Source organism: Ptychodera flava, chromosome 18 (genome assembly GCF_041260155.1).
Source record: "Ptychodera flava strain L36383 chromosome 18, AS_Pfla_20210202, whole genome shotgun sequence".
In the NCBI taxonomy this organism is placed as follows: Eukaryota; Metazoa; Hemichordata; class Enteropneusta; family Ptychoderidae; genus Ptychodera; species Ptychodera flava.
In genome coordinates this window covers 38,576,434-38,602,496 of record NC_091945.1, presented here as the reverse complement: position 1 = coordinate 38,602,496, position 26,063 = coordinate 38,576,434, and the positions used below count along the sequence as shown (strand labels likewise).

The 26,063-nt window shown below is 36.6% G+C and overlaps 1 protein-coding gene across 2 annotated transcripts in view; it reads left to right on the top strand.

Moving 5' to 3' along the window:
- Positions 1 to 26,063, top strand: part of LOC139117747 (V-type proton ATPase 116 kDa subunit a 1-like) — a 79,278-nt gene that overhangs the window by 3,512 nt on the left and 49,703 nt on the right. For both annotated transcript variants that reach the window (XR_011548562.1, XM_070681002.1), the window contains exons 2-10: positions 1,716 to 1,887; positions 8,404 to 8,482; positions 11,401 to 11,498; positions 11,752 to 11,880; positions 13,323 to 13,393; positions 17,845 to 17,971; positions 19,846 to 19,928; positions 20,302 to 20,395; positions 20,671 to 20,883. Coding sequence is in view for 1 of the 2 variants with exons in the window: in XM_070681002.1 (XP_070537103.1) it covers positions 1,771 to 1,887; positions 8,404 to 8,482; positions 11,401 to 11,498; positions 11,752 to 11,880; positions 13,323 to 13,393; positions 17,845 to 17,971; positions 19,846 to 19,928; positions 20,302 to 20,395; positions 20,671 to 20,883 (1,011 nt within the window). In the remaining variant the exon portion in view is untranslated. The remainder of the gene's footprint in view (positions 1 to 1,715; positions 1,888 to 8,403; positions 8,483 to 11,400; positions 11,499 to 11,751; positions 11,881 to 13,322; positions 13,394 to 17,844; positions 17,972 to 19,845; positions 19,929 to 20,301; positions 20,396 to 20,670; positions 20,884 to 26,063) is intronic.

The following is a 26,063-nucleotide window of genomic DNA, read 5'->3' as shown; positions in this document are numbered from 1 at the left end:
ATGAACCTGTTGTAAAACACCTGAGGACATTCAGTTCACATCTGGTACTGTTTGATAATCTTTGTAGCTTGAGGTTCCCTAGGACTCTATGCCATCAATACCATATGAATACATGGGCTGCATTTTTAGCTACTATAGACTATAGTCTATAGAAGCTATTGGGATGGGTATCCTTCTGGCGTCCGGTGTCAGTCTGTGTGTATGTATGTATGTATGTATGTATGTATGTATGTATGTCTGTTTGTGAGGCGTCCGTCCACTCAGATATCTTGAGAACCGCAGTACTTACTGATTTGATATTTGTTGTGTAGATGAATAACATGATTATGAGAAACTGTTTTTTTTTTAATTTTTTGATGTTGTTGAAAATATGCAAATTTGTGCCAAAAACGCATTTTTGATAAAAAATCGTCTTCTTCATAACCCCTGGTCAGACAGCTTTGTTATGTGGTATACAGGTCCCTAGGGATAACCCAACTTAGATTTCTTCAAATTGTGATGAAATATGCAAATCTGTATTTTTAAGGAATTTTATTATCATTTTTGGTCAAAACTTTATTTCATCGAAATTGCTCGTGTGACAGCTTTGGTATTTGGTATACAGGTTCCTACAGATGAACCATTCTCGTGAGCCAGAGCAATAATTTCCGCTCCGCTGACCTACACAAAAATCACGGGTAGCGCTGAGCTGTTGCCGTAAAGAGGCACGTGGTTTACGACGATGCAGATGAACTAAATATGACATATTGAATATATGATGAAATCTGAAATTTTGTATTTTGGTGCAATTTTTGCCATTTTTGGTCAAAAATGTATTTCTCAAAAACTACTTGTCTGATGCCCTTGATATTTGGTATACAGGTTCCTAGGGGATGTCTTAGTGTGGTATAATTAAATTTGATGAAATCTTCAATTTTTGAATTTTAGGTCAATTTTTGCCATTTTTTGTCAAAATATTTGTTTCTCAAAAGTTACTTATCTGATAGGTTTGATATTAAGTATACAGGTTCCTAGGCTTTATCTCAATGTAATATATTGAAATAGCGCTGATTGCAAATGACATCACTGTTCTCTCTCATTAATATGCATAAATAAATATTTTTTCTCATTTCCGCATGAACGACGAAAATAAAACCTGCGAGTGTTAGAATGGCTATTTAGCGTCACACTTATTTGTATGCATTGATGACTGAGACTACAAGCTGCAACAACAGCGGCATATACAACGATAAAATTTGTCCGAATTTCAGCATATTTGTCCGAAAGTCGCATGCGTGCAGCTATATTTAGTAACAAACCCGAAATCGCGATCAACGCTATTATGATGAAATCTTCAATTTTGTATTTTTGCAACTAATTTTGCCATTATTGGTCAGGCCATCCTGAAATGAACAATCAAAGATATCCGCCTTCTTCATCAATACATGTGTTACAAAAAGTTATTCTCTACATAACACAGCAGAGCTATGTCGACTGTTGGGTCGCTTTTTTCAAAACCGCTGGTCAGACAGCTTTAATATTTGGTTTACAGGTCCCTAGGATGATCTTAGTGAGATACTTTCATACAGTCAGTAAATATTTAATTTTGTATCCATGTCTATAGTAGCTTCTGGGACTTTGGCCCTATGTTTTATCATGGTTGTAATATATTCAGATGACAAAATTCAAGTGATGTCTCGAAATATTTTAATTCTAAATGTTTTTACGTACAACAGGTACCTACCAAACTGGTGGCGTTGAGAATCTTGGATAGAAGATCACAAAGAAGTCATGGGTTCTCTGTTCAGAAGTGAACAGATGACCTTAGCCCAGCTGTTTTTACAGTCTGAGGCAGCATATGCATGTGTTTCTGAACTTGGAGAATTGGGAGTGGTTCAGTTTAGAGATGTAAGTCGTTGATTTTGCAAAGGCAGTAAAGTCAGACTAAAATAAATTACTTGTTCTTCGGAATCAGTGCTTCCTTCTAGGAAAATGATCTTCTATGTGAATACTGACTCGGATGCTACTGTGAACACTGACTGGGATGCCAAAATTACAAATGCATTCATGAGTAAATACAGCAGCTATAGAGCTGTCAAAATAACAACCTTTATCTGTGTTGATATACACTTCAAAATGCTTACAGATTTTTAGCTCACATTTGGTGTACCAATGTGAGGTTATCATATAAGCTGAAGTCGGCGTCTGTGTGTATGTGTATATACCGTACTCGTCCGAGTATAAGCCCCCGGTTCGACAACACTAAACAGCGGTAAAACTAGGGGAGGGGCTTATACTCGAGCAACCCCAAGTTATCTGGCATGGACGCTTAATTTATGCTAATTTTATGCACGATTTTTTCAACACCACTCGATTTTTCTATCGCTTTCAAAATCGACTTACAAATCCAAAGAAATTGATTGTACAATCTCTGAATACAGAAGTGACATTTTGGTGAAATTTCCGCGTCGAAAAAAAACCCCAAACTTGAAACAAAGACGTCATGTATGCTGCTGATCAACAGTAATGTGAACAGGCATGCATGCCCACACGGAAAGGCAACTCAATATTCCAATATCAAACTGTCTACATCTTGTGAAAACAACAACATAGCAGTGAAAATTGTAATAGTCACAGGAAAAGTCTTCACAAATGAAAGGATAATTACTTCAAACAAAAGAAACTGCATGTTTCAAGCATGAAAACATCGTGGCCGTGAATGAAAATAAACAATGGCGGATCGAGTGAGACTATTCTATTTAGGCGACGGGGGTGAGTAGGGTCAAAGAATCAAGATAGTACTGGAAAAACGTGTCATTTTCCTTACGATATTGTCAAGGGAACTCTAGTTTCCCATTGCTTTAACATCTTTTAATGGTTTCTTTATTATCTAAAATTAATTTTACCAAGTCAAATGACCAAATATACTCCCCTAACCTTTCTGTATATGAGTTACACTAGGGTAGGGGCTTATACACGGATGTAATGCATTTTCTAAATCCTTTAAAATCAGTAGGGGGCTTATACACGAGCAGGGGCTTATACTCGGACGAGTACGGTATATGTATGTATGTGTGTATGTATAGTATGTCTGTCAACATCAAATCTCATGAACCGCTGCACATTTCAGCTTGGTATTTGGTGTGTGGATGCGCATCCTTGGCTATAGATTGGATTTTCTTCAAATGAAGGTTGCACTGCCAAAATAATGCAAATGAGCTTTAAAAATGTGAAAATGGTCAAGAATTAGTAACTCAAAAAATGCTACTTTGATTGCTTTGAAAATTTGTGTGCAAGTACCTTAGGGAGACCTTATACAGTTTTATGAATATTGTAAAGATATCTTGAATTTTGTATATTTGCTGATTTTTTTTTTATTTTTCTAACTTTACATTAAAAATTCTTTTTTTCTGAAACCGCCAGTGCATTGCTTTCAAATTTGGGTTGGATGTTTGCAAGGGTATTACCCTTTTAAATTGTTGAAATTACGACAAAATTGGAAATATTACTGATTCGGGGCAATTTTTCTCATTTTTGGTCAAAAAAATCTTAAAAAAAATATTTTCTTTTTAAAGCCACTTGACAGACAGCTTTTATATTTTGTATGCAGATGTCCAGGCCAGGGATAACAATAATAGATATGTGGAAATTGTCCTGAAATATACAAATTTGTATTTTTTAGGACAATTTTGTCATTTTTGGTCAAGAAAACCTGTTCTCAAAATTACTTATCTGATAGCTTTGTAATTTGGCATAAAAGACCCAAGGGATGTTATTAGATAAATTTTCTAAGTGTTGGGAAACCCCCAAATTTGTATATTTTAGGTAATTTTCTCAGTTTATGACCTTAAATGACCTATACCAACCCAGGATATGTTGTGAGAGAGTTTCGAAGGCTATGAACATAATTTTGTCATATTTGGTATCAATTTGTAGTAAAATTTGATCCAGAAAACAAAGCTGAGGTGAATCTTTTCATTGCGGACCAATTTTTGCAACTTTTCCGCGTAAGACACACAAGAACTGATGAGAAACTTGTATCCAGGATAATTCCAGATGTCATAATCACCCCCGCAGTGGAAGGCTTTTCACTATCTGTAACTAACTTAAGTGCTGTTTACATTGGAATGATAGCACTCATAGCATTAATTAAAAAATCCCTGAGATTTAAAATACATTTCCTGCCATCTGGTCAACGTAAACATGGTCAATATCAAGGGGTGGTACATTTGATATTGAGGAAGGGGTAGGGTCTAGAAGATTGATGAGGTAGCATTACTTTTTTACCAGATCCTTTGTACATTTTCCCCCCACTCTTCATATTTTCCCACTCTCCCACCTTTTCTTTTTGTCAAGCCTTCTCTGGCCGATTTTTATGTTGACATTTGCTTATGTATTTAGGATCTGCTTGTCCCATTGCTAAAGAAGTTGATATGCATGTTCCCCAAGTCGACCTCCCGTACCTAAGTTGCAGACCTTATTTGCTTTCGTCATGCTTGTGTTTCTGGTTTTAATATTTCTTGAATGGACCAATTCAAACTGAATGTGAGCACATAGTGTCTTTGATGGTATTTTTATGATTAAGTCGTACTGATAACATTTTTTGCCAAATGAAATAAAAAGTCAATCCTCTCTCAACTGATTACTGTATAAAATCACTCATCACATTATGGTGGTGTTAGACTGTCAGACAAAATATGTTGCCATACTAGTAAAGAGGCCAAAAGATAGATCTGGTCATAGTAAAATGAAAAATCCCAAATATGAAGTCCCCACCTTCAGGAGGTCTAAGGGACAACAGTGTATACTTACACTTTTTCAGCACTTTAGTTCAATTTTGCTTACATTTTCGTGTTCTATTCTGAAAAGCATATTGAACTGGTCTCCAGATATCACTTTGTAAACACTACCAATAAATGTAATGTGCATTACAGTTATTGTTGTTTAAAGTCATCGATATTTTGATATCAATGTGTCACCTTTTCTCTCCTGGGCTCAACTTCAACCAAGGTCAAGGTCAAAGTCAAGTCAGCGACTGAGAGAGAGATAATGTTATTAGTCCCCACGGACACCGTCCGGGGGGACTTATAGGTTTGGTCGTGTCCGTGCGTGTGTGCGTGCGTCCGTCCGTGCGTCCGTCCGTCCGTTCACGCAGATATCTCAGAGATGCCCGAAGCGATTTCATTCAAACTTGGTACAAGGATTACTTCATATGTCATACAGATGCACGTCGATTTGTTTTGTGATACGATCCAATATGGCTGCCAGGCGGCCATTTTTATTACGATTTTTTCATGTACAGAGCCATAATTCAGGCATGTTTCACCTGATTTTATTCAAAGTTGGTACAAGGACATTGACGAATGTCATAGATATGCACGTCAATTCTTTTTGTGATACAATCCAATATGGCCGCCGTGCGGCCATTTTGTTACGATTTTTTCATGTACAGAGCCATAACTCAGGCATATCTCAACCGATTATATTCAAACTTGGTACAAGGACATTGACCTATGTCATACATATGCACATCAATTTGTTTTGTGATACGATCCAATATGGCCGCCAGGCGGCCATTTTATTACGATTTTTTCATGTACAGAGCCATAATTCAGGCATGTTTCAACTGATTTTATTCAAAGTTGGTACAAGGACATTGACCAATGTCATAGCTATGCACATCAATTTTTTTTGTGATACGATCCAATATGGCCGCCGTGCGGCCATTTTGTTACGATTTTTTCATGTACAGAGCCATAACTCAGGCATATCTCAACCAATTTTATTCAAAGTTGGTACAAGGACATCAACCTATGTCATACACATGCACATTGACTTGTTTTGTGATACGATCCAATATGGCCACCGTGTGGCCATTTTATTACGTTTTTTCATGTCCAGAACCATAACTCAGACATGTATCAAGCAAATTTATTCAAAGTTGGTACAAGGAGATTGACCAATGTCATACATATGCATGTTAATTTGTTTTGTGATACGATCCAATATGGCTGCTGTGCGGCCATTTTGTTATGATTTTTTCATGTACAAAGCCATAACTGAGGCATATTTCAACCAATTTTAATCAAAGTTGGTACAAGGACATTGACCTACTGTATGTCATACATATGCAAATTGATTTGTTTTGTGATTCGATCCATTATGGCCACCATGTGGCCATTTTATTACGATTTTTTCATGTCCTGAACTACAACTCAGACATGTATCAAGCGAATTTATTCAAAAGTATTTTTATCACAGACCTAATCAAGAGGACTCTATCCTCTCTGAGGACCTGTAATCAAAGCACCCATTAACAAGTGGGGACTGTGTCATCAACGATGACTTTTTTATGGAAGATTGCTTGCTGCCACAAGTGTTTTTGTTAGTCCCCATGGACACTGTCCGGGGGGACTTATAGGTTTGGTCATGTCCGTGCGTGTGTGCGTGCGTCCGTCCGTGCGTCCGTCCGTCCGTTCACGCAGATATCTCAGAGATGCCTGAAGCGATTTCATTCAAACTTGGTACAAGGATTACTTCATATGTCATACAGATGCACGTCGATTTGTTTTGTGATACGATCCAATATGGCTGCCAGGCGCCCATTTTTATTACGATTTTTTCATGTACAGAGCCATAATTCAGGCATGTTTCACCTGATTTTATTCAAAGTTGGTACAAGGACATTGATTAATGTCATAGATATGCATGTCAATTCTTTTTGTGATACGATCCAATATGGCCACCGTGCGGCCATTTTGTTACGATTTTTTCATGTACAGAGCCATAACTCAGCAGGCATATCACAACCGATTTTATTCAAAATTGGTACAAGGACATTGACTTATGTCATACATATGCACGTCAATTTGTTTTGTGATACAATCCAATATGGCTGCCAGGCGGCCATTTTATTGCGATTTTTTCATGTACAGAGCCATTACTCAGGCATGTTTCTACAGATTTTATTCAAAGTTGATACAAGGACATTGACCGATATCATAGCTATGCACATCAATTTGTTTTATGATACGATCCAATATGGTCGCCGTGCGGCCATTCTGTTACGATTTTTTCATGTACAGAGCCATAACTCAGGCATATCTCAACCAATGTTATTCAAACTTGGTACAAGGACATCGACCTATGTCATACACATGCACATTGACTTGTTTTGTGATACAATCCAATATGGCCGCCGTGTGGCCATTTTATTACGTTTTTTCATGTCCAGAACCATAACTCAGACATGTATCAAGCAAATTTATTCAAAGTTGGTACAAGGAGATTGACCAAATTGGTAATATATGTCATACATATGCATGTAAATTTGTTTTGTGATACGATCCAATATGGCTGCTGTGCGGCCATTTTGTTATGATTTTTTTCATGTACAAAGCCATAACTCAGGCATATTTCAGCCGATTTTAATCAAAGTTGGTACAAGGACATTAACCTATGTCATACATATGCACATTGATTTATTTTGTGATTCGATCCAATATGGCCACCATGTGACCATTTTATTACGATTTTTTCATGTCCTGAACTACAACTCAGACATGTATCAAGCTAATTTATTCAAAAGTATTTTTATCACAGACCTAATGAAGAGGACTCTATCCTCTCTGAGGACCTGTAATCAAAGCACCCATTAACAAGTGGGGACTGTGTCATCAACGATGACTTGTTCAAGGCTGGGTTTGGGTGCAGTCAGGTCGTTTGTGGATGTCGAGTGCCGAGTAGAGTAAGAGCAAAGGGGAACAGCCTCGCACTCCTATATGATGAAAGCACGGAGAGAAGAATTAAAGTCAAATCCAACTGCGTATTTATTACTTCCAGAAAAGTTAACATACTATTCAGATAGCTGTAGCTTGCTCAGCATAATCCACTGGGGAAACTGGGCAATTGCTCCCAGCCGGCCTTCTAAGTTCTACTCTCTACGGGCAACTGCTCTCTCTTGAGGCCTAATTCAAGTACGGTAGTTTTACGAGCTATTTATAGTGCTCGGCCGGATCAACTGGTATGAAGATAATTTGCATTGTGAACGTCAAAGAAAAGACTGATTTGAACAATTTACCTAAAAAGACCGGGAGAAAATGTTGCATTGCTAGCCAACATCAACAAACAGATCCACAGCACTGTCAATCAAATTTACTGTTAGGCATAAACAGATCTGCCTAGGTGATTAGAAACTAACCGCAAGTGAGTGTGGTCAAAAATATGTTGATTGCATTCCAGACAGAAGTGTCACAAATGTAACTGTTTATAGAGTGAGTGAACAATCTGAGGTCACTTCCCACTGCTCAACCTCCCTAAGGCTTAATATCAGAGACCACAAACTTTATATTTTAAAGACAAAATTAATACATTCTATTATTTACCGGGTAATTTTTACCCTTTTCTTAATTTTACATCCTACAGCTAAATCCAGATGTCAATGCTTTCCAGAGGAAGTTCGTCAATGAAGTCAGGCGCTGTGATGAAATGGAAAGAAAATTACGTAAGGGGTTAATATCTTTCTCACCGGATCTCTGTAAAAAATGTGTATTATTTTCCATCACCAAATGATTTTATTGACATTTGATTGTGATCTATGAAGTTAAGGGCTAAGAATGCAGTAGCTGTTAATGGCCATGGGCTGACAATGAAGTTGATATTACTTGGGATAAAGTGTATGGAATGTTGATGGCATATTTGTATATATTTGAAAGGATCCTTTGAGAACCCAGATGCACCTATGCAATTTTATAATGCATTGATTATTGAACATCTTTTACCTTTCATAAGGGCTACACCCAATTTACTGGGCTGTGCATGACCAGAAATACTATGACAGAACCCCATGACCTGTGAGTGCAATCGCGCCGTACTAGTGATATTTCCACAAGTGCTGCGGTGTATTCTGTGGCAGTCTTTTCATGAGTGAAGCAATGTACTGCAGTGTATTTGGCTGTCCTTTCACTCCCAGACTGCCGCAAAATACACCGCAGCGCTCGTGCAAATACCACTAGTACGGCACGATTGCACTCACAGGTCATGGGGTTCTATTATTATTACATATGTTATATCTTTTATTTGCATCATTTAGCGAGAAAATCAACAATTAGTCGTGGGTACTACTTGTCTATCAAATCGTTTAACGTGACTTCATAAGCTTCAGCTTGACCTGCGGAGTTATATAATATTGTCATCACTGTAATGAGGCATCGAATGAGCTTTCACTTTTCATCAGTCAATGCCGCCACACCCTCTATTTTGATTGGCTAAACTATTGTGTACTTGTTTATCGAGGATGACCTCAGAGAAACGTCGCAACGGAGAGCGTGAATTCTGCTCGCGATCACTCACACATATGTCGCAACTTTACAGAAGCCATAGATAGTCAAACAAAGAGAACTTTGAACATTTTGAGCATGAAATTTGATACAAATAACACTTTGAATATTTTTAGGAGAATTTTAAGAGTCAGATACAGCAAACGCAACTGGTCGAACGATCAAATTTCTGTCTTCGCCTCGGCACACAAGCGCTCAACGGTTATCGATAGTGTGTGGGACACACAAACGGCGTAAACTGCACACAAAAAATGACGTTCTAAATATTCTTAAAGATTGATAATAGAGAATGTTCAGTGAGAAAACTACTGGCTAAAACGTCTCTGCGCTGAAGATGTTAACTGTTTAATTCGCTCCGCTACGCCCACAGTTGTGTGTGGTTGGATACACGGTGGCCACCGTGGCCATGTAACTGTGGCTGCGCCGACGTTGTCCGTTGTCTTTTCGCTTCACTGATGACAAAGTGCTCTTCCGGATAATAAAAATCATCCTCACACTGCAATAAGTACATGCAATTTTCCCTGTTGTAAATTTTATCGGTAATGTCATCCATTTTACGATAACTAGCACCGAATCAAAGTGAAATGAAATCTTGTAGACAACAACTTTTGTGTTAACATATAAAAATAGTTTTGGGTTAAAATTGGTAAATACTCATTAACATAAAGAAATGGCACAATGCTTTTGGTATTGCACAGCAGTGTGCGTGCTCTTTGATGCAAGTAAACAGTGGTACATGTAATAATATGCTATTTCCTGAAGCCTTGTGTCAAGGGAATCAGGAAACAGCATTGTGTTTCCAGTGATGCAAACCATCATAAAGTGGATAATAAAACTGGCACTTTACCTATATAAAGGCTGGGTAGAAGGTGTTTCATAACATTTTGAATGCTTATGGTGGTCTGTATTATTGTTTTTATTGTGCTTAACCCTTTGAGTGCTGTGATTTTTTCCCGCCAAAATTTTGGTGCAACATTTTACAAATATTTTTGAATTTTTCTGTATTTTTTAATAATTTTGGACCAAATGGACGTCACATTTCATCAGCTACAGTTTCTTTCTCAAAATTTTGGCAAAAATCTGAGAAAAATTGACTGCAGTTTATTTTATAAAGCGGACAAAAATAGACTTAGGTGCTCAAAGGGTTAATGCACTCACCACAACAATATATTGTGAATAGTTTACGTGGTGAGTTTGCCACAGTGGTAATGGTGATGCTAGTTTCTTCACAAAAAAAAGTAAATATGTCCTTGGCATACTGAATAATGTACTGTCTTTGTGCACTTGAATCTTTATTGTCAATAAACTGTTCAAGTTCCAGGGCTGTTAGAATGCAAAATCTTGCTATTTTTGTCAAAGACTGATCACATCTGACCTCCCACCATGGGGTGTGTTTGGGCGCACTGTTCTCAACACGAGAACGGTGCTCGGATATGCCGAGCGAGCTCGATTCTCTTTGCTACATTTCCGGAAATAGCCGATCTTTGTTCCGAGAACGGAGAACACAACCCTGGTCTGTACCGGGAGCAGACGAGAACAAGATGGCGGAAACCAGCAGCGCGAAAATGAAAATGTTAGTGCTCTGTTGCTATTGTATAAAAAACGTCTCAGGATACAAGTCGAGATAGGTGAATTATTACTACAAGTTTGATCTTTCCAAACATGTGATGTTTTTCGGTTTTGGAGTGTTGTCAAAAATTTTCGAGAGTAAACTGTTGTACAAATACAACGAACGTCTTCAACGTAATATTTGGGTAAAGCTTCTGTATGAACGATGATTAAAATATAGCGCTACCACTATAGAAACAGGATCTCCTTCGTGACAGTTGTCTGTTGCGGTGACTATAATTACATTTGTACCAAGTTAAGCCAAAGCGAGGCCGTGTCGTTTGGTCGTCAAGAACAAGAACAGCCATCAGAAGCTTGCCCTCGTTGGATGTTCTCCTGACAAGAACGGTACGCCCAAACGCACCCATGGTTTCAAAGCAGCAGACAGCAATATGCTAATTGCCGTACATAAACCTCACAAATGACTGAACTCTTAAAAAGTTCTTGCATGTTTTCTCTTCATTCTTGTCGGCAGGATTTTTGGAAACAGAAATCAAGAAAGCTGAAATCTCTATTACAGAGACAGAAGACTACCCTCGAGCACCGCCTCCAAGAGAAATGATTGATCTAGAAGTATGTCTCCAACTATACTAATATCCTAACTATTTATTCATTATTTTATTCTCTTTAGTGTATCATGCCTTTAGAACGATTACTTTCTGATGTGCAAAACACAAGAAGCCCCTGTTCTCAAAAATGCTTTGATGATTTGTGTATTTTCCATCAATAAAGGGTGAACATATACCTAAACTTTGGATATTTGAAGTAATTGTAGATTTTGCTTACTTTTTACAATCATAAAACTGTTTATTTTCTGTCCATTTAGGTAAAATTTGAAAAACTTGAAAATGAAATGAAAGAAGTACTGGTCAACCAAGTCACTTTGAAGAAGAACTTCCAGGAGCTCACAGAATTAAAACATGTCCTGGTGAAAACAAGGCACTTTTTCAGAGAAGTAAGAATCAATAGAAACTCCATGATGATGTTGTTCTGTTTCAGTCATTACAAATAAGACATAGTCAGCATTACATGAGAAGTGGAAGCACTGCAATCTTGGAGTGAACACACCATGCAATACCACTAACCTGTACAAACCATTCAATACAACTAACCTCCACAAACCATATGATACCACTAACCTGTACAAACCATTCAATACCACTAACCTCCACAAACCATGGAATACCACTAACCTGTACAAAACATTCAATATAACTAACCTCCACAAACCATATGATACCACTAACCTGTACAAACCATTCAATACAACTAACCTCCACAAACCATATGATACCACTAACCTGTACAAACCATTCAATACCACTAACCTCCACAAACCATGCAATACCACTAACCTGTACAAACCATTCAATACAACTAACCTCCACAAACCATATGATACACTAACCTGTACAAACCATTCAATACCACTAACCTCCACAAACCATGCAATACCACTAACCTGTACAAACCATTCAATACAACTAACCTCCACAAACCATATGATACCACTAACCTGTACAAACCATTCAATACCACTAACCACCACAAACCATGCAATACCACTAACCTGTACAAACCATTCAATACAACTAACCTCCACAAACCATATGATACCACAAACCTGTACAAACCATTCAATACCACTAACCTCCACAAACCGTGGAATACCACTAACCTCTACCACTAACCTATACAAACCATTCAATACAACTAACCTCCACAAACAATATGATACCACTAACCTGTACAAACCATTCAATACCACTAACTTCCACAAACCATGGAATACCACTAACCTCTACAAACCATTCAATACAACTAACCTCCACAAACCATATGATACCACTAACCTGTACAAACCATTCAATACCACTAACCTCCACAAACCATGGAATACCACTGACCTCTACAAACCATTCAATACAACTAACCTCCACAAACCATATGATACCACTGACCTCTACAAACCATACAGTACCACTAACCTCTACAAACCATACAATACCATTAACCATTACAAACGTGCAATACCACTGATCTCTCCAAACCATGCAATACCACTAACATCTATAAACCATGCAATACCATAACCCTTACAAACCATACATTACCACTGACCTCTACAAACTATGCAATACCAACTACCTTTACCAACCTTGTGATACCTCTTCCTTCAACCAGCCATATTTTCCAAATACATGTAAAAATTAAGACATCTGACCACCACATTACAGTATATACTGTGGTATGTGGACTGCAAAGAATTTGTATATCAGCTATTTCTGTATGAGCATGCAAACATTCAACAACTGTGTTCATTGATCTGTACATGTCAGTGAATCTCCCAATCTCCCAATATTTCAATATACAGGATGTAACTTTTTATGACTTCAGGTGGAGGTACAAAGTCAAAAGATGCAAACTGGAATGGAAGAGGGGCTTCGTGCTGATACAATTGGACTCGGGTAAGCTATATAGCTAGTCAAAACCATAAATTAATGAGATTGACTGATTCTGATTCAGAGTTTAAATGTAAAAGGAATTTACATTTAAACTTGATCAGGTAAGGTTTTCCTTCAGACTCCAAGCAAATGTTGTAGGCTTGCCCAAGTTGTAAAAGATGGAAAATATTGGATGGATTTGGAATAGTTCGCGAGATTGTAGACAAGCTATTCAAATCACGGAGAGATAATAGAATGTGCATAATAATATATATATATAAAAAGCACAGAATATTCAATCTCTAGAATCCCTTCAAGACAAAAGCGCACGTGAAATTCAAAATGCTTTGCAATAATAGTGAGGTGCGGAACAAGTCATTGTTTTGAACCCATGTACAAACAAACATGGCTGACAATTCAATTTATGAAATGCTAAATTTTTTATTGCACTCGTGGTACTTTACACTAAAAAAATACCAAATATCCCCAACCAATGAAGGTTTTGACAGCAAACAAAGTAGAAGATAATCAAAACATTATATACAAATGTGTTTGAAATGGAAAACAGAAAAATTATTTATCATCCATGAACGCATGTGATATTTATAAGCACATTAACAGTAATTATGTGCAATGGATAAAATTGACAGTGTTTTCATGTTTTATGATGAAGAAGTAGTTTTGTGCAGTTTTTGTGCTATGTGTAAAAAAGCAATATAAGTCATCTACAGTAACAACAACAATTTGTTAGGCCTCTTGATTTTAACCCTTTGAGCGCCGAAGTCAATTTTTGTCACCTTTATAAAATATACCTCAGTAAATTTTTGTCAGATTTTTGCCAAAATTTTGATAAAAAACTGGCCAATGAACTGTTGTGTCCATTCGGTCTAAAAGTATCAGAAGAATTACAAAAACGTTCATATAAATTGGTAAAATGTTGCACTAAAATTTTGGTCGGAAAAAATATAGCATTCAAAGGGTTAGTGTCTTTTAACCAAACTGTGACATTGCTCAGTGCCAAGGTTGCCAGGCACTCAGTGTTTCCTGGTATCTGTCTAAGTTGTCATTGCCCCTGAAATACCTTATTCTTTCCAGACTCGTGTACTAATCTGATGCTTCAGTGAATTCTGATCTAATGAATTTCTTTCCAAATCTTGCTGACCGACCTTTTTGCTGCCAAATTAACAGTTCCTAAAAATCACCATCAAAACTGTTGCAATCAGGAAATAGATCTAAGTCCTTATGTCATGGATGGATGTAGAGAAAATAACAAGAATCTTACCCTTGATGAAGGTTACAGTTTCAAAACCCTTTTCTAATCAGATAGATAAATCTGAAAAAGTTACATGAAATGAAAGAGACATTACTCAATCAGATGCTTGTTCAGTTTTCCAAGCAGTTTTCCAAGTCAGTTTTGAAAATAGCGTCAAATGTGAATTATATTATATCATGCTACCATGGGCCATTCTGATTCGACAAGAGCTCATTCCACCGATGCTAAAATACTGTTTTAGCACTGATAGCAGTGGTAAAACGGGCCCCTAAACCAGCATTTTCCAAAATTGCCCGGTCGGTGCATTTGAACGTACCTATCTAAACCATAGAGCCTCGAGAAAAACCGAAACAGTCCACTTTGTTTCAAAGACAGAAGACCGAATTTTGATACACAGATAAAGTGTGGGTCGGTAACTCACCTCTTGGTGTAAACAAGTCATCGTTGATGAAACAGTCCCCACTTGTTAATGGGTACTTTGATTACATGTCCTCAGAGAGGATAGAGTCCTCTTCATTAATTAGGTCTGTGATAAAATACTTTGATACAGATGGCACTCAATGGCCAATTCTATGGTGATTAAAACATAAAACCAAAGTAGGCCACCATCCTAAAGTTCATAAAATGAGTCTACTAGGAATTAATCAACAGGATGTTGCAAAATATTTTTGCATATAATCCTAACACTTAACAGATTATCACTTGTACCATATTTCATAAAGTTTGATGCAGTATTTACAACATATATACATATGTATAAATAAGTCAATGTCCTTGTACCAACTTTGAATAAATTTGCTTGATACATGTCTGAGTTATGGTTCTGGACATGAAAAAATCGGAAAAAATGGCCACAAGGCGGCCATATTGGATTGTATCACAAAACAAATCAATGTGCATATGTATGACATAGGTCGATGTCCCTGTACTAAGTTTAAATAAAATCGGTGAATAAAATCAGTTGAGACATGCCCAAGTTTTGGCTAAGGACACGAAAAAATTGTAACCAATATGGCTGCCATGCAGCCATATTGGATCATATCATAAAACAATTGACGTACATATGTATGACATTGTTCAATGTCCTTATACCAACTTTGAATAAAATCGATTGAGATATGCCTGACTTATGGCTCTGTACATGAAAAAATCGTTAGAAAATGGCTGCCTGGCGGCCATATTGGATTGTATTACAAACAAATTGACGTGCATATCTATGACATTGTTCAATGTCCTTGTACCAACTTTGAATAAAATCGGTTGAGATATGCCTGACTTATGGCTCTGTACATGAAAAAATCGTTACAAAATGGCCGCCTGGCGGCCATATTGGATCGTATCACAAAACAAATTGACGTGCATATCTATGACATTGGTCAATGTCCTTGTACCAACTTTGAATAAAATCGGTTGAAACATGTCTTAGTTATGGCTCTGTACATGAAAAAATCGTTAGAAAATGGCCGCCTGGCGGCCATATTGGATCGTATCACAAAACAAATTGACGTACATATCTATGACATTGGTCAATGTCCTTGTACTAACTTTGAATAAAATCGGTTGAAACGTGTCTGAGTTATGGCTCTGTACATGAAAAAATTGTTACAAAATGGCCGCCTGGCGGCCATATTGGATCATATCACAAAACAAATTGACGTGCACTTTTATGACATTGGTCAATGTCCTTGTACCAACTTTGAATAAAATCGGTTGAAACGTGTCTGAGTTATGGCTCTGTACATGAAAAAATCGTAATAACATGGCTGCCTGGCGGCCATATTGGATCGTATCACAAAACAAATTGACGTGCATCTGTATGACATATGAAGTAATTCTTGTACCAAGTTTGAATGAAATCGCTCCTTGCATCTCTGAGATATCTGCGTGAACGGACGGACGCAGGCACGGACGCACACACGCACGCACGCACGCACGGACGCACACACGCACGGACACGACCAAACCTATAAGTCCCCCCGTACGGTGTCCGTGGGGACTAATAAGTTAGGATACATGATGAAATACATCTCTGAAGCAGCCCATTCGGGGTGTGATGCACACAAGAAATATTAGGCGACATAGCGCACCGTGAACTTTGCTTGATAAATATCAATGATATATCCTATCAAGATCCTATTCTATCAAGATAGTATTCGTTCATACACAAATAAATTGACACTTCCTCACAGTAAGAGTATGTCAGATATTCTTTACCAAAGTTTAGGCTGTAACAGACTGGGGTGTCCTAACGATGTAGACCAAGAAGTTCAAAATAACAATGGGATGACTCCTGGCGACTGCGATGGAATTTGACATCAAATGCAACGAGCAGTGTCAGCGTCCAGCTCTCCCTACATCGGGCAACACACTCTGCACAACTGTTCATCACAGTTGCAGTAATCGCAAGTCTTGATTATTTCAAAACTGCTTGTTTTCTGGTACAATTAACATCCAAATTATCCATAAAAAATAGATCCTTAAACTTCACTGTGCCACCTCTGAATGTTGCGACGGTCGACCGTATATGCGTATGCGGTACAGGATGAGACAAATCTATTTTTAGTATGCCAAAAAAGCCAGGACCATTGTTCTTATGTAAATTTTCGAAAAAAATTGTTACTTTTTTCTTTTGATTTGAACTCTTGACCCATTTTCTGTGTGACTGCAGCAGGTATTTTTTGACAAGTATAGTGTTCGTGTTGCATGCGAATAAAATGCAATGTAATTATGAACGTAATGCGTATTTATCGTAGGATACTGTGTGCCTGTACGTAATCCCAACGAATAAAAATGCTCGGTCTCGGGTGCAGAATTTCGTCCGTTCGATCTCTCAGACGTTCGTTTTCTGTATTTGGGGCTTAGAGTGATGATAATACCCAAGTAAGACAACAAAGACACGCAAGTTGATATAATATAGTAGCAATAACCCCCTTCGCAGTTGGGTATACACTCGATTTTGGTACAATTTGCTCCATACAGCACTCGCCTATCGGCTCGTGTTATATGTCGCGCACTGTACCAAAATCTCGTGTATACCCTCCTGCGGCAGGGGTTATTGCTTAAATAAGGAATGATTCAGCATTAAATATCAGTGTGTTTCTATAAAATCTATGTAGAGATCATTTCAGATCTGAACCCTTCTACTCAAGAATTGGACTTATTTTAGTGTGGTCACATTTACATGACCTGAATGTCTTTACAGAATCATTGCAGGTGTTGTTGAACAGAAAAAGTTTCCAAGTTTTGAAAGGATGTTATGGAGAGTTTGCCATGGAAAAGCATTTCTAAGACATGCAGACATCGAAACTCCACTGGAAGATCCTGTCACGGTAAGGTGATATTTGAAGTTACAGAAAAATTAAACGCCTTTCATGTATCTGTTCCTATGTAGTAGTTCGAAGAGCATACAAAATTGCAAAGTAGAGGCTATGTTTGCATTTTGAAGGGGTTTATAGAATTTTTATATTGCTTTTCTGTTTTCAAAATTATTATTGGTTTCTGTGAAATCAGCATAGACTGGCTGACATTAAATTGTAAAGAAAACTTGTGAAGGTACAAAGGCCCATTGTGTAAGGATCAGGTAGGTCAATGTAAAATGGTAGATCAACCTAAAATGTAACATAACATAAGGCACTTCAAATTCTATAAAAATTTCCAACAAGAATTTTTTAAATCACCATAAAACCATGTCACTCACAGCCACTTGTTCATCGATTCCAGCCCAATCTCTGGTGGTTGACTTTCCAGAGTTGACCACCAACTTGTCCAATTTCTACATATTTGCAGTGGTTCTGGTGTTTGGTCAGGCCTGGCTCATTATTACTAAATCTTTCCACTTGAGGACAGCCAAGTCAAAATGTTAAACTGAAACATTGGTTCAAAAACTTCCAAACCAGGAGCTCATGACACACACCATCACACTTCTCGTACTTGCCACAAGACATGACAGTAACTCTGTGATTTTATCATTTATCAAAGATCAGATTTATCTAGAATATCATGGTTGAGTAAACAAAGTAGGAGAGAGTGAAAGATTTGTTTCTCTGAAAAAGAGTTCCTTGAGAGAGGGAGTCTCGATCCATTTTCTTTGTACACATGTGAGTTGCACATCATGTTGCAATACCGGTATAACCATGGCTTATTTCTTAAAGGGACATTATCGCTATCTTTTGACCCTTTTTACACCAACATTGTCGCAAACGAGCAGTTGCTGATGCTGTTCGATTTATTGAAAGATGTCTAAAAAATGGTCAACCATAGACAACTTCCATCAGTTTGCCTACATTGTGTAGAAAAACCTCAGGTCAGGGGTTAACAGTAGCCCACCTAAAACCTCTGACCCCAGGTTTTTCTACACAGTGTAGGCTAAATTGGATGGAAGTTTTCTATGGTCGACCATTTTTTAGACATCTTTCAATAAGTCGAACGACATCAGCAATTGTTCGCTTGCAACAATATTGGTGAAAAAAGGGTCAAAAGATAGCGAAAATGTCCCTTTAATTCAATCAATTGGTCAAGTCTAATAGCATGATTTTAACAAAATTCAAACAACTTAAGAGTGATCAAGGAGTAGAAAGAATAGTGTTCTAATGCTACCAACAATGCAGTGCTTGGTGGAGACTTTCATGTTCAAACAGCAAGATGCATAACAGGAGACAAATTCATATCTATAGGTAAACCACAATAGCATGCACCTCATTGGCCTAGGTACCTGTGAGCTGATAATCATTGTCTGCATATTATGCATTGAGTAAACAGCTTGTCAAAATGTATTCTACAGGTTGGTGGTGCTCGTCAGGTTCCTAAGCTGCTGACTTTGTTATAAAACTTGCAATACTGGGTTTTGTGTCAAGCTTAATGTGTAGACCCTACTGTATAAAGTTAGCCAAAATTGAACTCTTGGCTGATCACATGTACAAACAGTCATATGCAGTGAAACTAGATACCTAAGAAGCCTGCTGTTTATTATTTCTTTTTTTAATTTAAAGACTTGGACTATAAGTCTACTAGTTAGCTATCTATTTTTGCCCTTTATAACTGAATGACTGCACTGGTCAATTGTGCCCTATGTAGCCATTGGATGTCCATTGCAGCCAAGTGATATCCAGGTGCTTGTACTGTTTCATAGAAACTGAATAGTAGAATGTTGTTAGGTATATTCTCTTTTCAAAATTACATTTTTCATAATCATTATTTTTAACAGGGTTACCATGTAAAGAAGTCTGTCTTTGTCATATTTTTTCAAGGAAGTCAACTGAAAACAAGAGTAAAACGTATTTGTGAAGGGTAGGTTTTTATACCATCAAAACACCATCAAAATGTCTTTTCATTAAAGAAACTGTAAGTGATTTCTCAAAATGGCAAAAAAATCACACTTTATCCTAAATTCAACGAATTTTTTTCTTTTAAGAGAGCTCTGTAGTTTATAGACCATTCCATTCTTTGACCCAGGCATGATATATCTGTGTGTTTTGTCAGTGAGAATTGATCAGTAGGATTTCTATGTACATAGTATGCTTGCTGTGGAATGATGCATGATGAAATTTGAAGACCATAGACTATCAAAAGTACCAGGATCCAAAATCAGAGTGATAAAAATGGACTACCATTGTAGCATCATAAGCGGTGATAAAGCAATAATACATTTGTTGCCTTGTAGGTTCCATGCTAATATCTACCCAAGTCCAGAATCCCAAACAGAATGTCAAGAAATGATCGAAGGAGTAAACACAAGACTTCAAGATTTACAAAGTGTATGTGAAATTACATCTGACTATCAATTTAATTCAAAGAACCAATATATAATTTGTGATTGTGTAATCAATCAAAGAGAGGTATTCTCAGCAAAGGCTAATATTCAAATTAAATTTTGTTGAAATACAAGTTCTAGTAGAGGTCTTCTTTGAGTGTAAATTTTCTTTCGGGTGGAGAATGTCTCAGTGAAAAAATATTAATGTCTTCAAGAAAATTTTAAGATACATTTGAAGGTCATTGTCCATATGATGTTCTTTATTTCTTTTGTTGATAGGTATTGAATCAAACTGAGGACCATCGTTACCGAGCACTGCAACTTGCAGCCAAGAATATAAAAACCTGGTTCATCAAAGTGTGTAAGATCAAAGCAATCTACCATACCCTCAATTTGTTTGACCTTGACGTGACGAGGAATTGTCTGATAGCAGAGTGTTGGTGTCCAGTAGTTGATCTGGATCAAATACAACAAGCCCTCAGTCTTGGAACGGTCAGTACTTTGTGGCTCAGATAACAATTTTGAGTAATTCATCTTTTTGGCAAGACACAGATTGTTGAACATACAGTAGTTTCCTTACGTGACATCTCTAAAACTAGAACAGATTCATATTCTAGACAAATAATCTCAATATGTATAATTCAATATTTCAAAAACAATATGTATCCAGATTATTAATTATTTAGATGATGACTTACTGAAGCCAATGGAACAGGGAATAGATTATGGTATTTTCAATAGAACTACATGTGGAAAGTTTTCAGCAAGTTAACAGAAAAAGGACCAAATAAATTTGTTAACATGTGCTTTGATAACACTGATGTGCATTCAAAAACAAGCAATGTAGAGAAGCTGGTGCCAAACATAAATGAAAATCATATGCTTTTCCATAATAATGTCATTAGTTAAAAATGTATGGTCATCCTGATTGGTGTTCTTGAAAAGCATCATTTATCCAAGAATCAATTTACAGGCTGTTGCTCTTGTTGAACCCGAATCAATACAAGATTTTACAGTGTCTAAGTATAATTCATGTATTGCTAGTATAGCAGAATACCTGGTATTGATTGATATAATGGAGACATAGCATAGCAGAATACCTGGTATTGATTGATATAATGGAGACATAGCATAGCAGAATACCTGGTATTGATTGATATAATGGAGACATAGCATAGCAGAATACCTGGTATTGATTGATATAATGGAGACATAGCATAGCAGAATACCTGGTATTGATTGATATAATGGAGACATAGCATAGCAGAATACCTGGTATTGATTGATATAATGGAGACATAGCATAGCAGAATACCTGGTATTGATTGATATAATGGAGATACAGTGTAGCAGAATACCTAGTATTGGTTGATATGCTGAAGATGCAAACTTTTGTCAAAAATAGAACTTTTATATAAGAGTTTTACATGTTTAATTGTCGAAATAATGGTTAAGTTGCTTATGGTTTTTATTAGCTCACATTTGGTATACCAATGTGAGGTTGTCGTATAAGCTGAAGTCGGTGGCATCTGTCTGCATGTATGTATGTATGTATGTATATGTGCATGTATGTATGTATGTACGTACGTACGTAAAGTATGACCGTCAACATTAAAAACTCGCAAACCGCTGCACTTTTTAGCTTGGTATTTGGTGTGTGGATGCATCCTGGACTTTAGATGGCATATTATTCAAGAAAAGTTTTGCATTGCTAAAATTATGCATTGAGCTTTAAAAATGTAAAAATGGTCAAAAATTAATAACTCAAGAACTGCTGTTTTGATTGCTTTTATGTGCTTTGTGTGCTTAGTGTGCAAGTACCTCAGGTTCACCTTATACAGTTGTATGTATATCGTGAGGATATTTTGAATTTTGTATTTTTGCTGAATTTTTTTCATGTCTTTCTCATTTTAAGTAAAAATAATTTTTCTCTGAAACTGCCAGCCCAATTACTCTCAAATTTTGGTTGGATATTTGCAAGGGTGATACCCTTCTACTACATTGAAATTACGAAAAAAATTGGCAAAATTACCGTTTTTGGGCAATTTTTGTCATTTTTGGTCAAAAATCACTAGAAAATCTTTTTTTCTTTAAAACTACTGGACAGACAGCTTTTATATTTGGTGTACAGATGCCCAGGGATGACAATAGTTGGATATGTACGTGCTCCGCTGTCAGCGTCACGGGGCTTATCAAATAGGTTGATTTTACTCCATGGTCGTCGTCGCCCATCAACAATTGCCTTCTCCTCTGAAACCGCAAGGTCTGATTGCTTTGAAATTTTATATGCAGTTCACTTTGGGTGACCTCACGTAAGTTTGTTCAAATTGTGGTGAAATTTGCATATTTGTATTTTTGGGGCAATTTTGCTGTTTTTGGTAAAAAAAATCTTCTTCACTGAAACCGCTTGTCCGATTGCTTTGAAATTTGATATGCAGTTTACTTAGGGTGCTTTCAGTTAGATTTGTTCAAATCGTGGTGAAATTTGCATATTTGTAGTTTTAAGGTAATTGTCGTTTTTGGTAAAACAATCTTTGAAAATCTTCTTCAAAACTACCAGTCAGATAGCTTTGATATTTGGTACATAGGTCCCTAGGGATGATCTATTTCAGATTTGTTCAAATTATGCAGAAATATGCAAATTTGTATTTTTAGGGCAATTTTTGCCATTTTTGGTCAAAAAATGTATTTCTCAAAAAGTACTGGTCTTGTAGCTTTGAAATTTAATATACAGGTTGCTATAGATGAACTAAGTAATATATATTGAATTTCTGATGAAATCTGTAATTTTGCATTTTTGGGGCAATTTTTAGCTCACATTTGGTTTTATATATAAATAACAAAAAGAGCTTATATTATGAGTCTGAGTGGCGTCTGTATGTCTGTATATTTGTGGGTATGTGCGGATGTATGTCCGTCACACACAAAGGCTCCTATACTGCCAAAGCTACCGTCTCAGTATTTGGAGTACAGGTAGATGTAGGGGTTGAGATATGAATTTGTTCAAATGAACACATCAGTGTCAAAAATGTGCAAATGAGGTAAGAAAAAGGGAAATACTGCAAGTGTGCAGGAGTGGTGGCAGTGAACTGAATCAGCCCACACATCTGAATAAGAGGATTTTGACCTTTAACCTATTTGTATGCAGGGTACCTATTATGTTTGGGAGTGGTAGCAGTAACTGAAACAGCTAATTCGTCATTTCCTGTCATTGTTTATGAACTGTGACACATTAACAGATCTGCTTAAGGTGGAATGCGGGTAACAGTGACGTTAATCAGGATTTTTCTGAAACTTTCAGGAGATGTCTAGGGTGAGATGAAATGTTAAAAAATGAGAAAAAAAGATGGGGTCCCCATGCAAATTTTGGAGATATGGCGCCCTTTATGTTGTCCCCCGAAAACATTTAGCTGAAATTGGTTAAAATGTTGTATTATTCGATTATCTAGTGTTATTAAATAATAAAACTGAAATATAGTAAAAACAATTTAACAGATTTTATACAACACATGTCCCCGTATTGTATTGTATTAGTTTTGTGATCTGCTTTTGAAAATATCAGAAAATATAGCAACGTTTCCATGAATAGTGCTTTTATCAAAAGAGCAAAGTTTGGCCAAATTTTGATATTTTCATTACAAATGTCATGATCTGAAATCTACCTTTTCTTTAAACTCTCGTAAATTAAGCCCAACAATATATGGATTGCGAATCAAACGAAAAAAATGGGGGTCACCGCACAATTTTTTAAGATATGGGCTTTTTTAATACAAAAAATGCTACACTGAAGCGCCCTCTAGCGACAGATCCCTGTTTAATATGATATTCAAAACTTGTTTTAATAGGTATGAAATAAAGTTTAGTTCACTCAAATACTGCAAATAATCCCACATTTGTCACACTTAAAACGGGCCTGTTACACAAAGTTTGCTATCTTGGTGTGAACTCTTTTGACAAACCAAATTTGAAAGTCGCACCTCAAAGTAATTATGCTATATCGCAACAAAAAGACCACTTCCGGAAAGAACGCTTGCAGAAAGAACGTTCGTACGCGTGCGCAGATACGATGCGCAGTACGAATATTCGCGTTACCCGCAAGCTACGTTAAACCACGGATATCTATTTTTGTACATCCATGGTAGAAAGATTCTCTGCTATGCATGTTGCTAAAGTTGACCTTCAGTACCTAAAGTTTCAGACCTTATTTAGGGTTTCGAGACCACGGGTCCGAAACCCTCTAGTAATCGTTCCGTTTTTAGCTACTATAGACTATAGTCTATAGAAGCTATTGGGATGGGTATCCGTCCGGCGTCCGGCGTCAGTCTGTATGTATGTATGTATGTATGTATGTATGTATGTATGTATGTATGTATGTATGTATGTATGTATGTATGTCCGTTTGTGAGGCGTCCGTCCACTCAAATATCTTGAGAACCGCAGTACTTACTGATTTGATATTTGTTGTGTAGATGAAAAATATGATTTTGAGAAATTACTTTTTTAAATTTTTTGATATTGTTGAAAATAGGCAAATTAATGCCAAAAAAGGTGTTTTTGGTAAAAAATCTTCCTATTCATAACCGCTGGTCAGACAGCTTTGTTATTTGGTATACAGGTCCCTAGGGATAACCCAACTTAGATTTGTTCAAATTGTGATGAAATATGCAAATGTGTATTTTTATGGAATTTTTTTGTCATTTTTGGTCAAAGTTTGACTTACATTGTATGTAATTCTTGTACTGTATAAACCCTATAAATCCACCCAGGAAACAATAATTAATATGATTTTAAATAATGGGATTAATTAGGAAATCATCAAAGCCAAAATAATTTTAGTGTGGAATTATCAGAAAGTTCAACTTTTTTTGGTAGTTCATAGTGAATTGAGGATTAAAACATGTAAAGGCAACTTTCCTGAATCCCAACTTTGATATATTCTGAACCACCATTTATGTTATCTAAAAGAAATTGCTCATAATAGTTTGTCATGATAGGATGGTCAAATAAATAGAGATAGAGAAAGTTCTAATTTCAATTTATGGTTGACTTGGTAAGGATAAAGTAAGATTACTTTTTGAGGAAAAAAATAGAGTGGTCAATTAAAAGAGTGATCAAAGTGATAGGGTTTTTATGGTAAAGCTGGGCTGTAAGATTCCTCGTGCTATTTATAGCAATTATGCAATCTGTGTAAACAGTGCAATGAAAGTGTAACATGATTCCTTATAATGCTTTTGATGACCTTGAACTTCTTAAGTTTCAAACATTTGTCTCTTCAGTGTGCTTTCTCTGAGTATGTACAGTCTCAACTTATTCAACAGAACTTACTTACAATGTTAATTTGAAAGTTAAAATGTGCTTGGTTAATAGGATGAAAATACTGATATTAAAAGATAAGCAGCTTAAGATTCTTTATAACCTGACAGATATGCTGTTTTTTTATGATGTAAATCTTGATTTAAGCAAGTCTTGTTTACTTTAATTAGAATGTAATTGACTCTCGTTTATTTGCTGTTATAGACTAATATAGGCTGATGAAATATGCAGATCTGTATTTTTACAGAATTTTTTTCCATTTTTGGTCAGGCCATGCTGAAATGAGCTATCAAAGATATCCACCTTCTTCATCAATACATGTGTCACAAAAGGTTATTCTCTACATAACACAGCAGAGC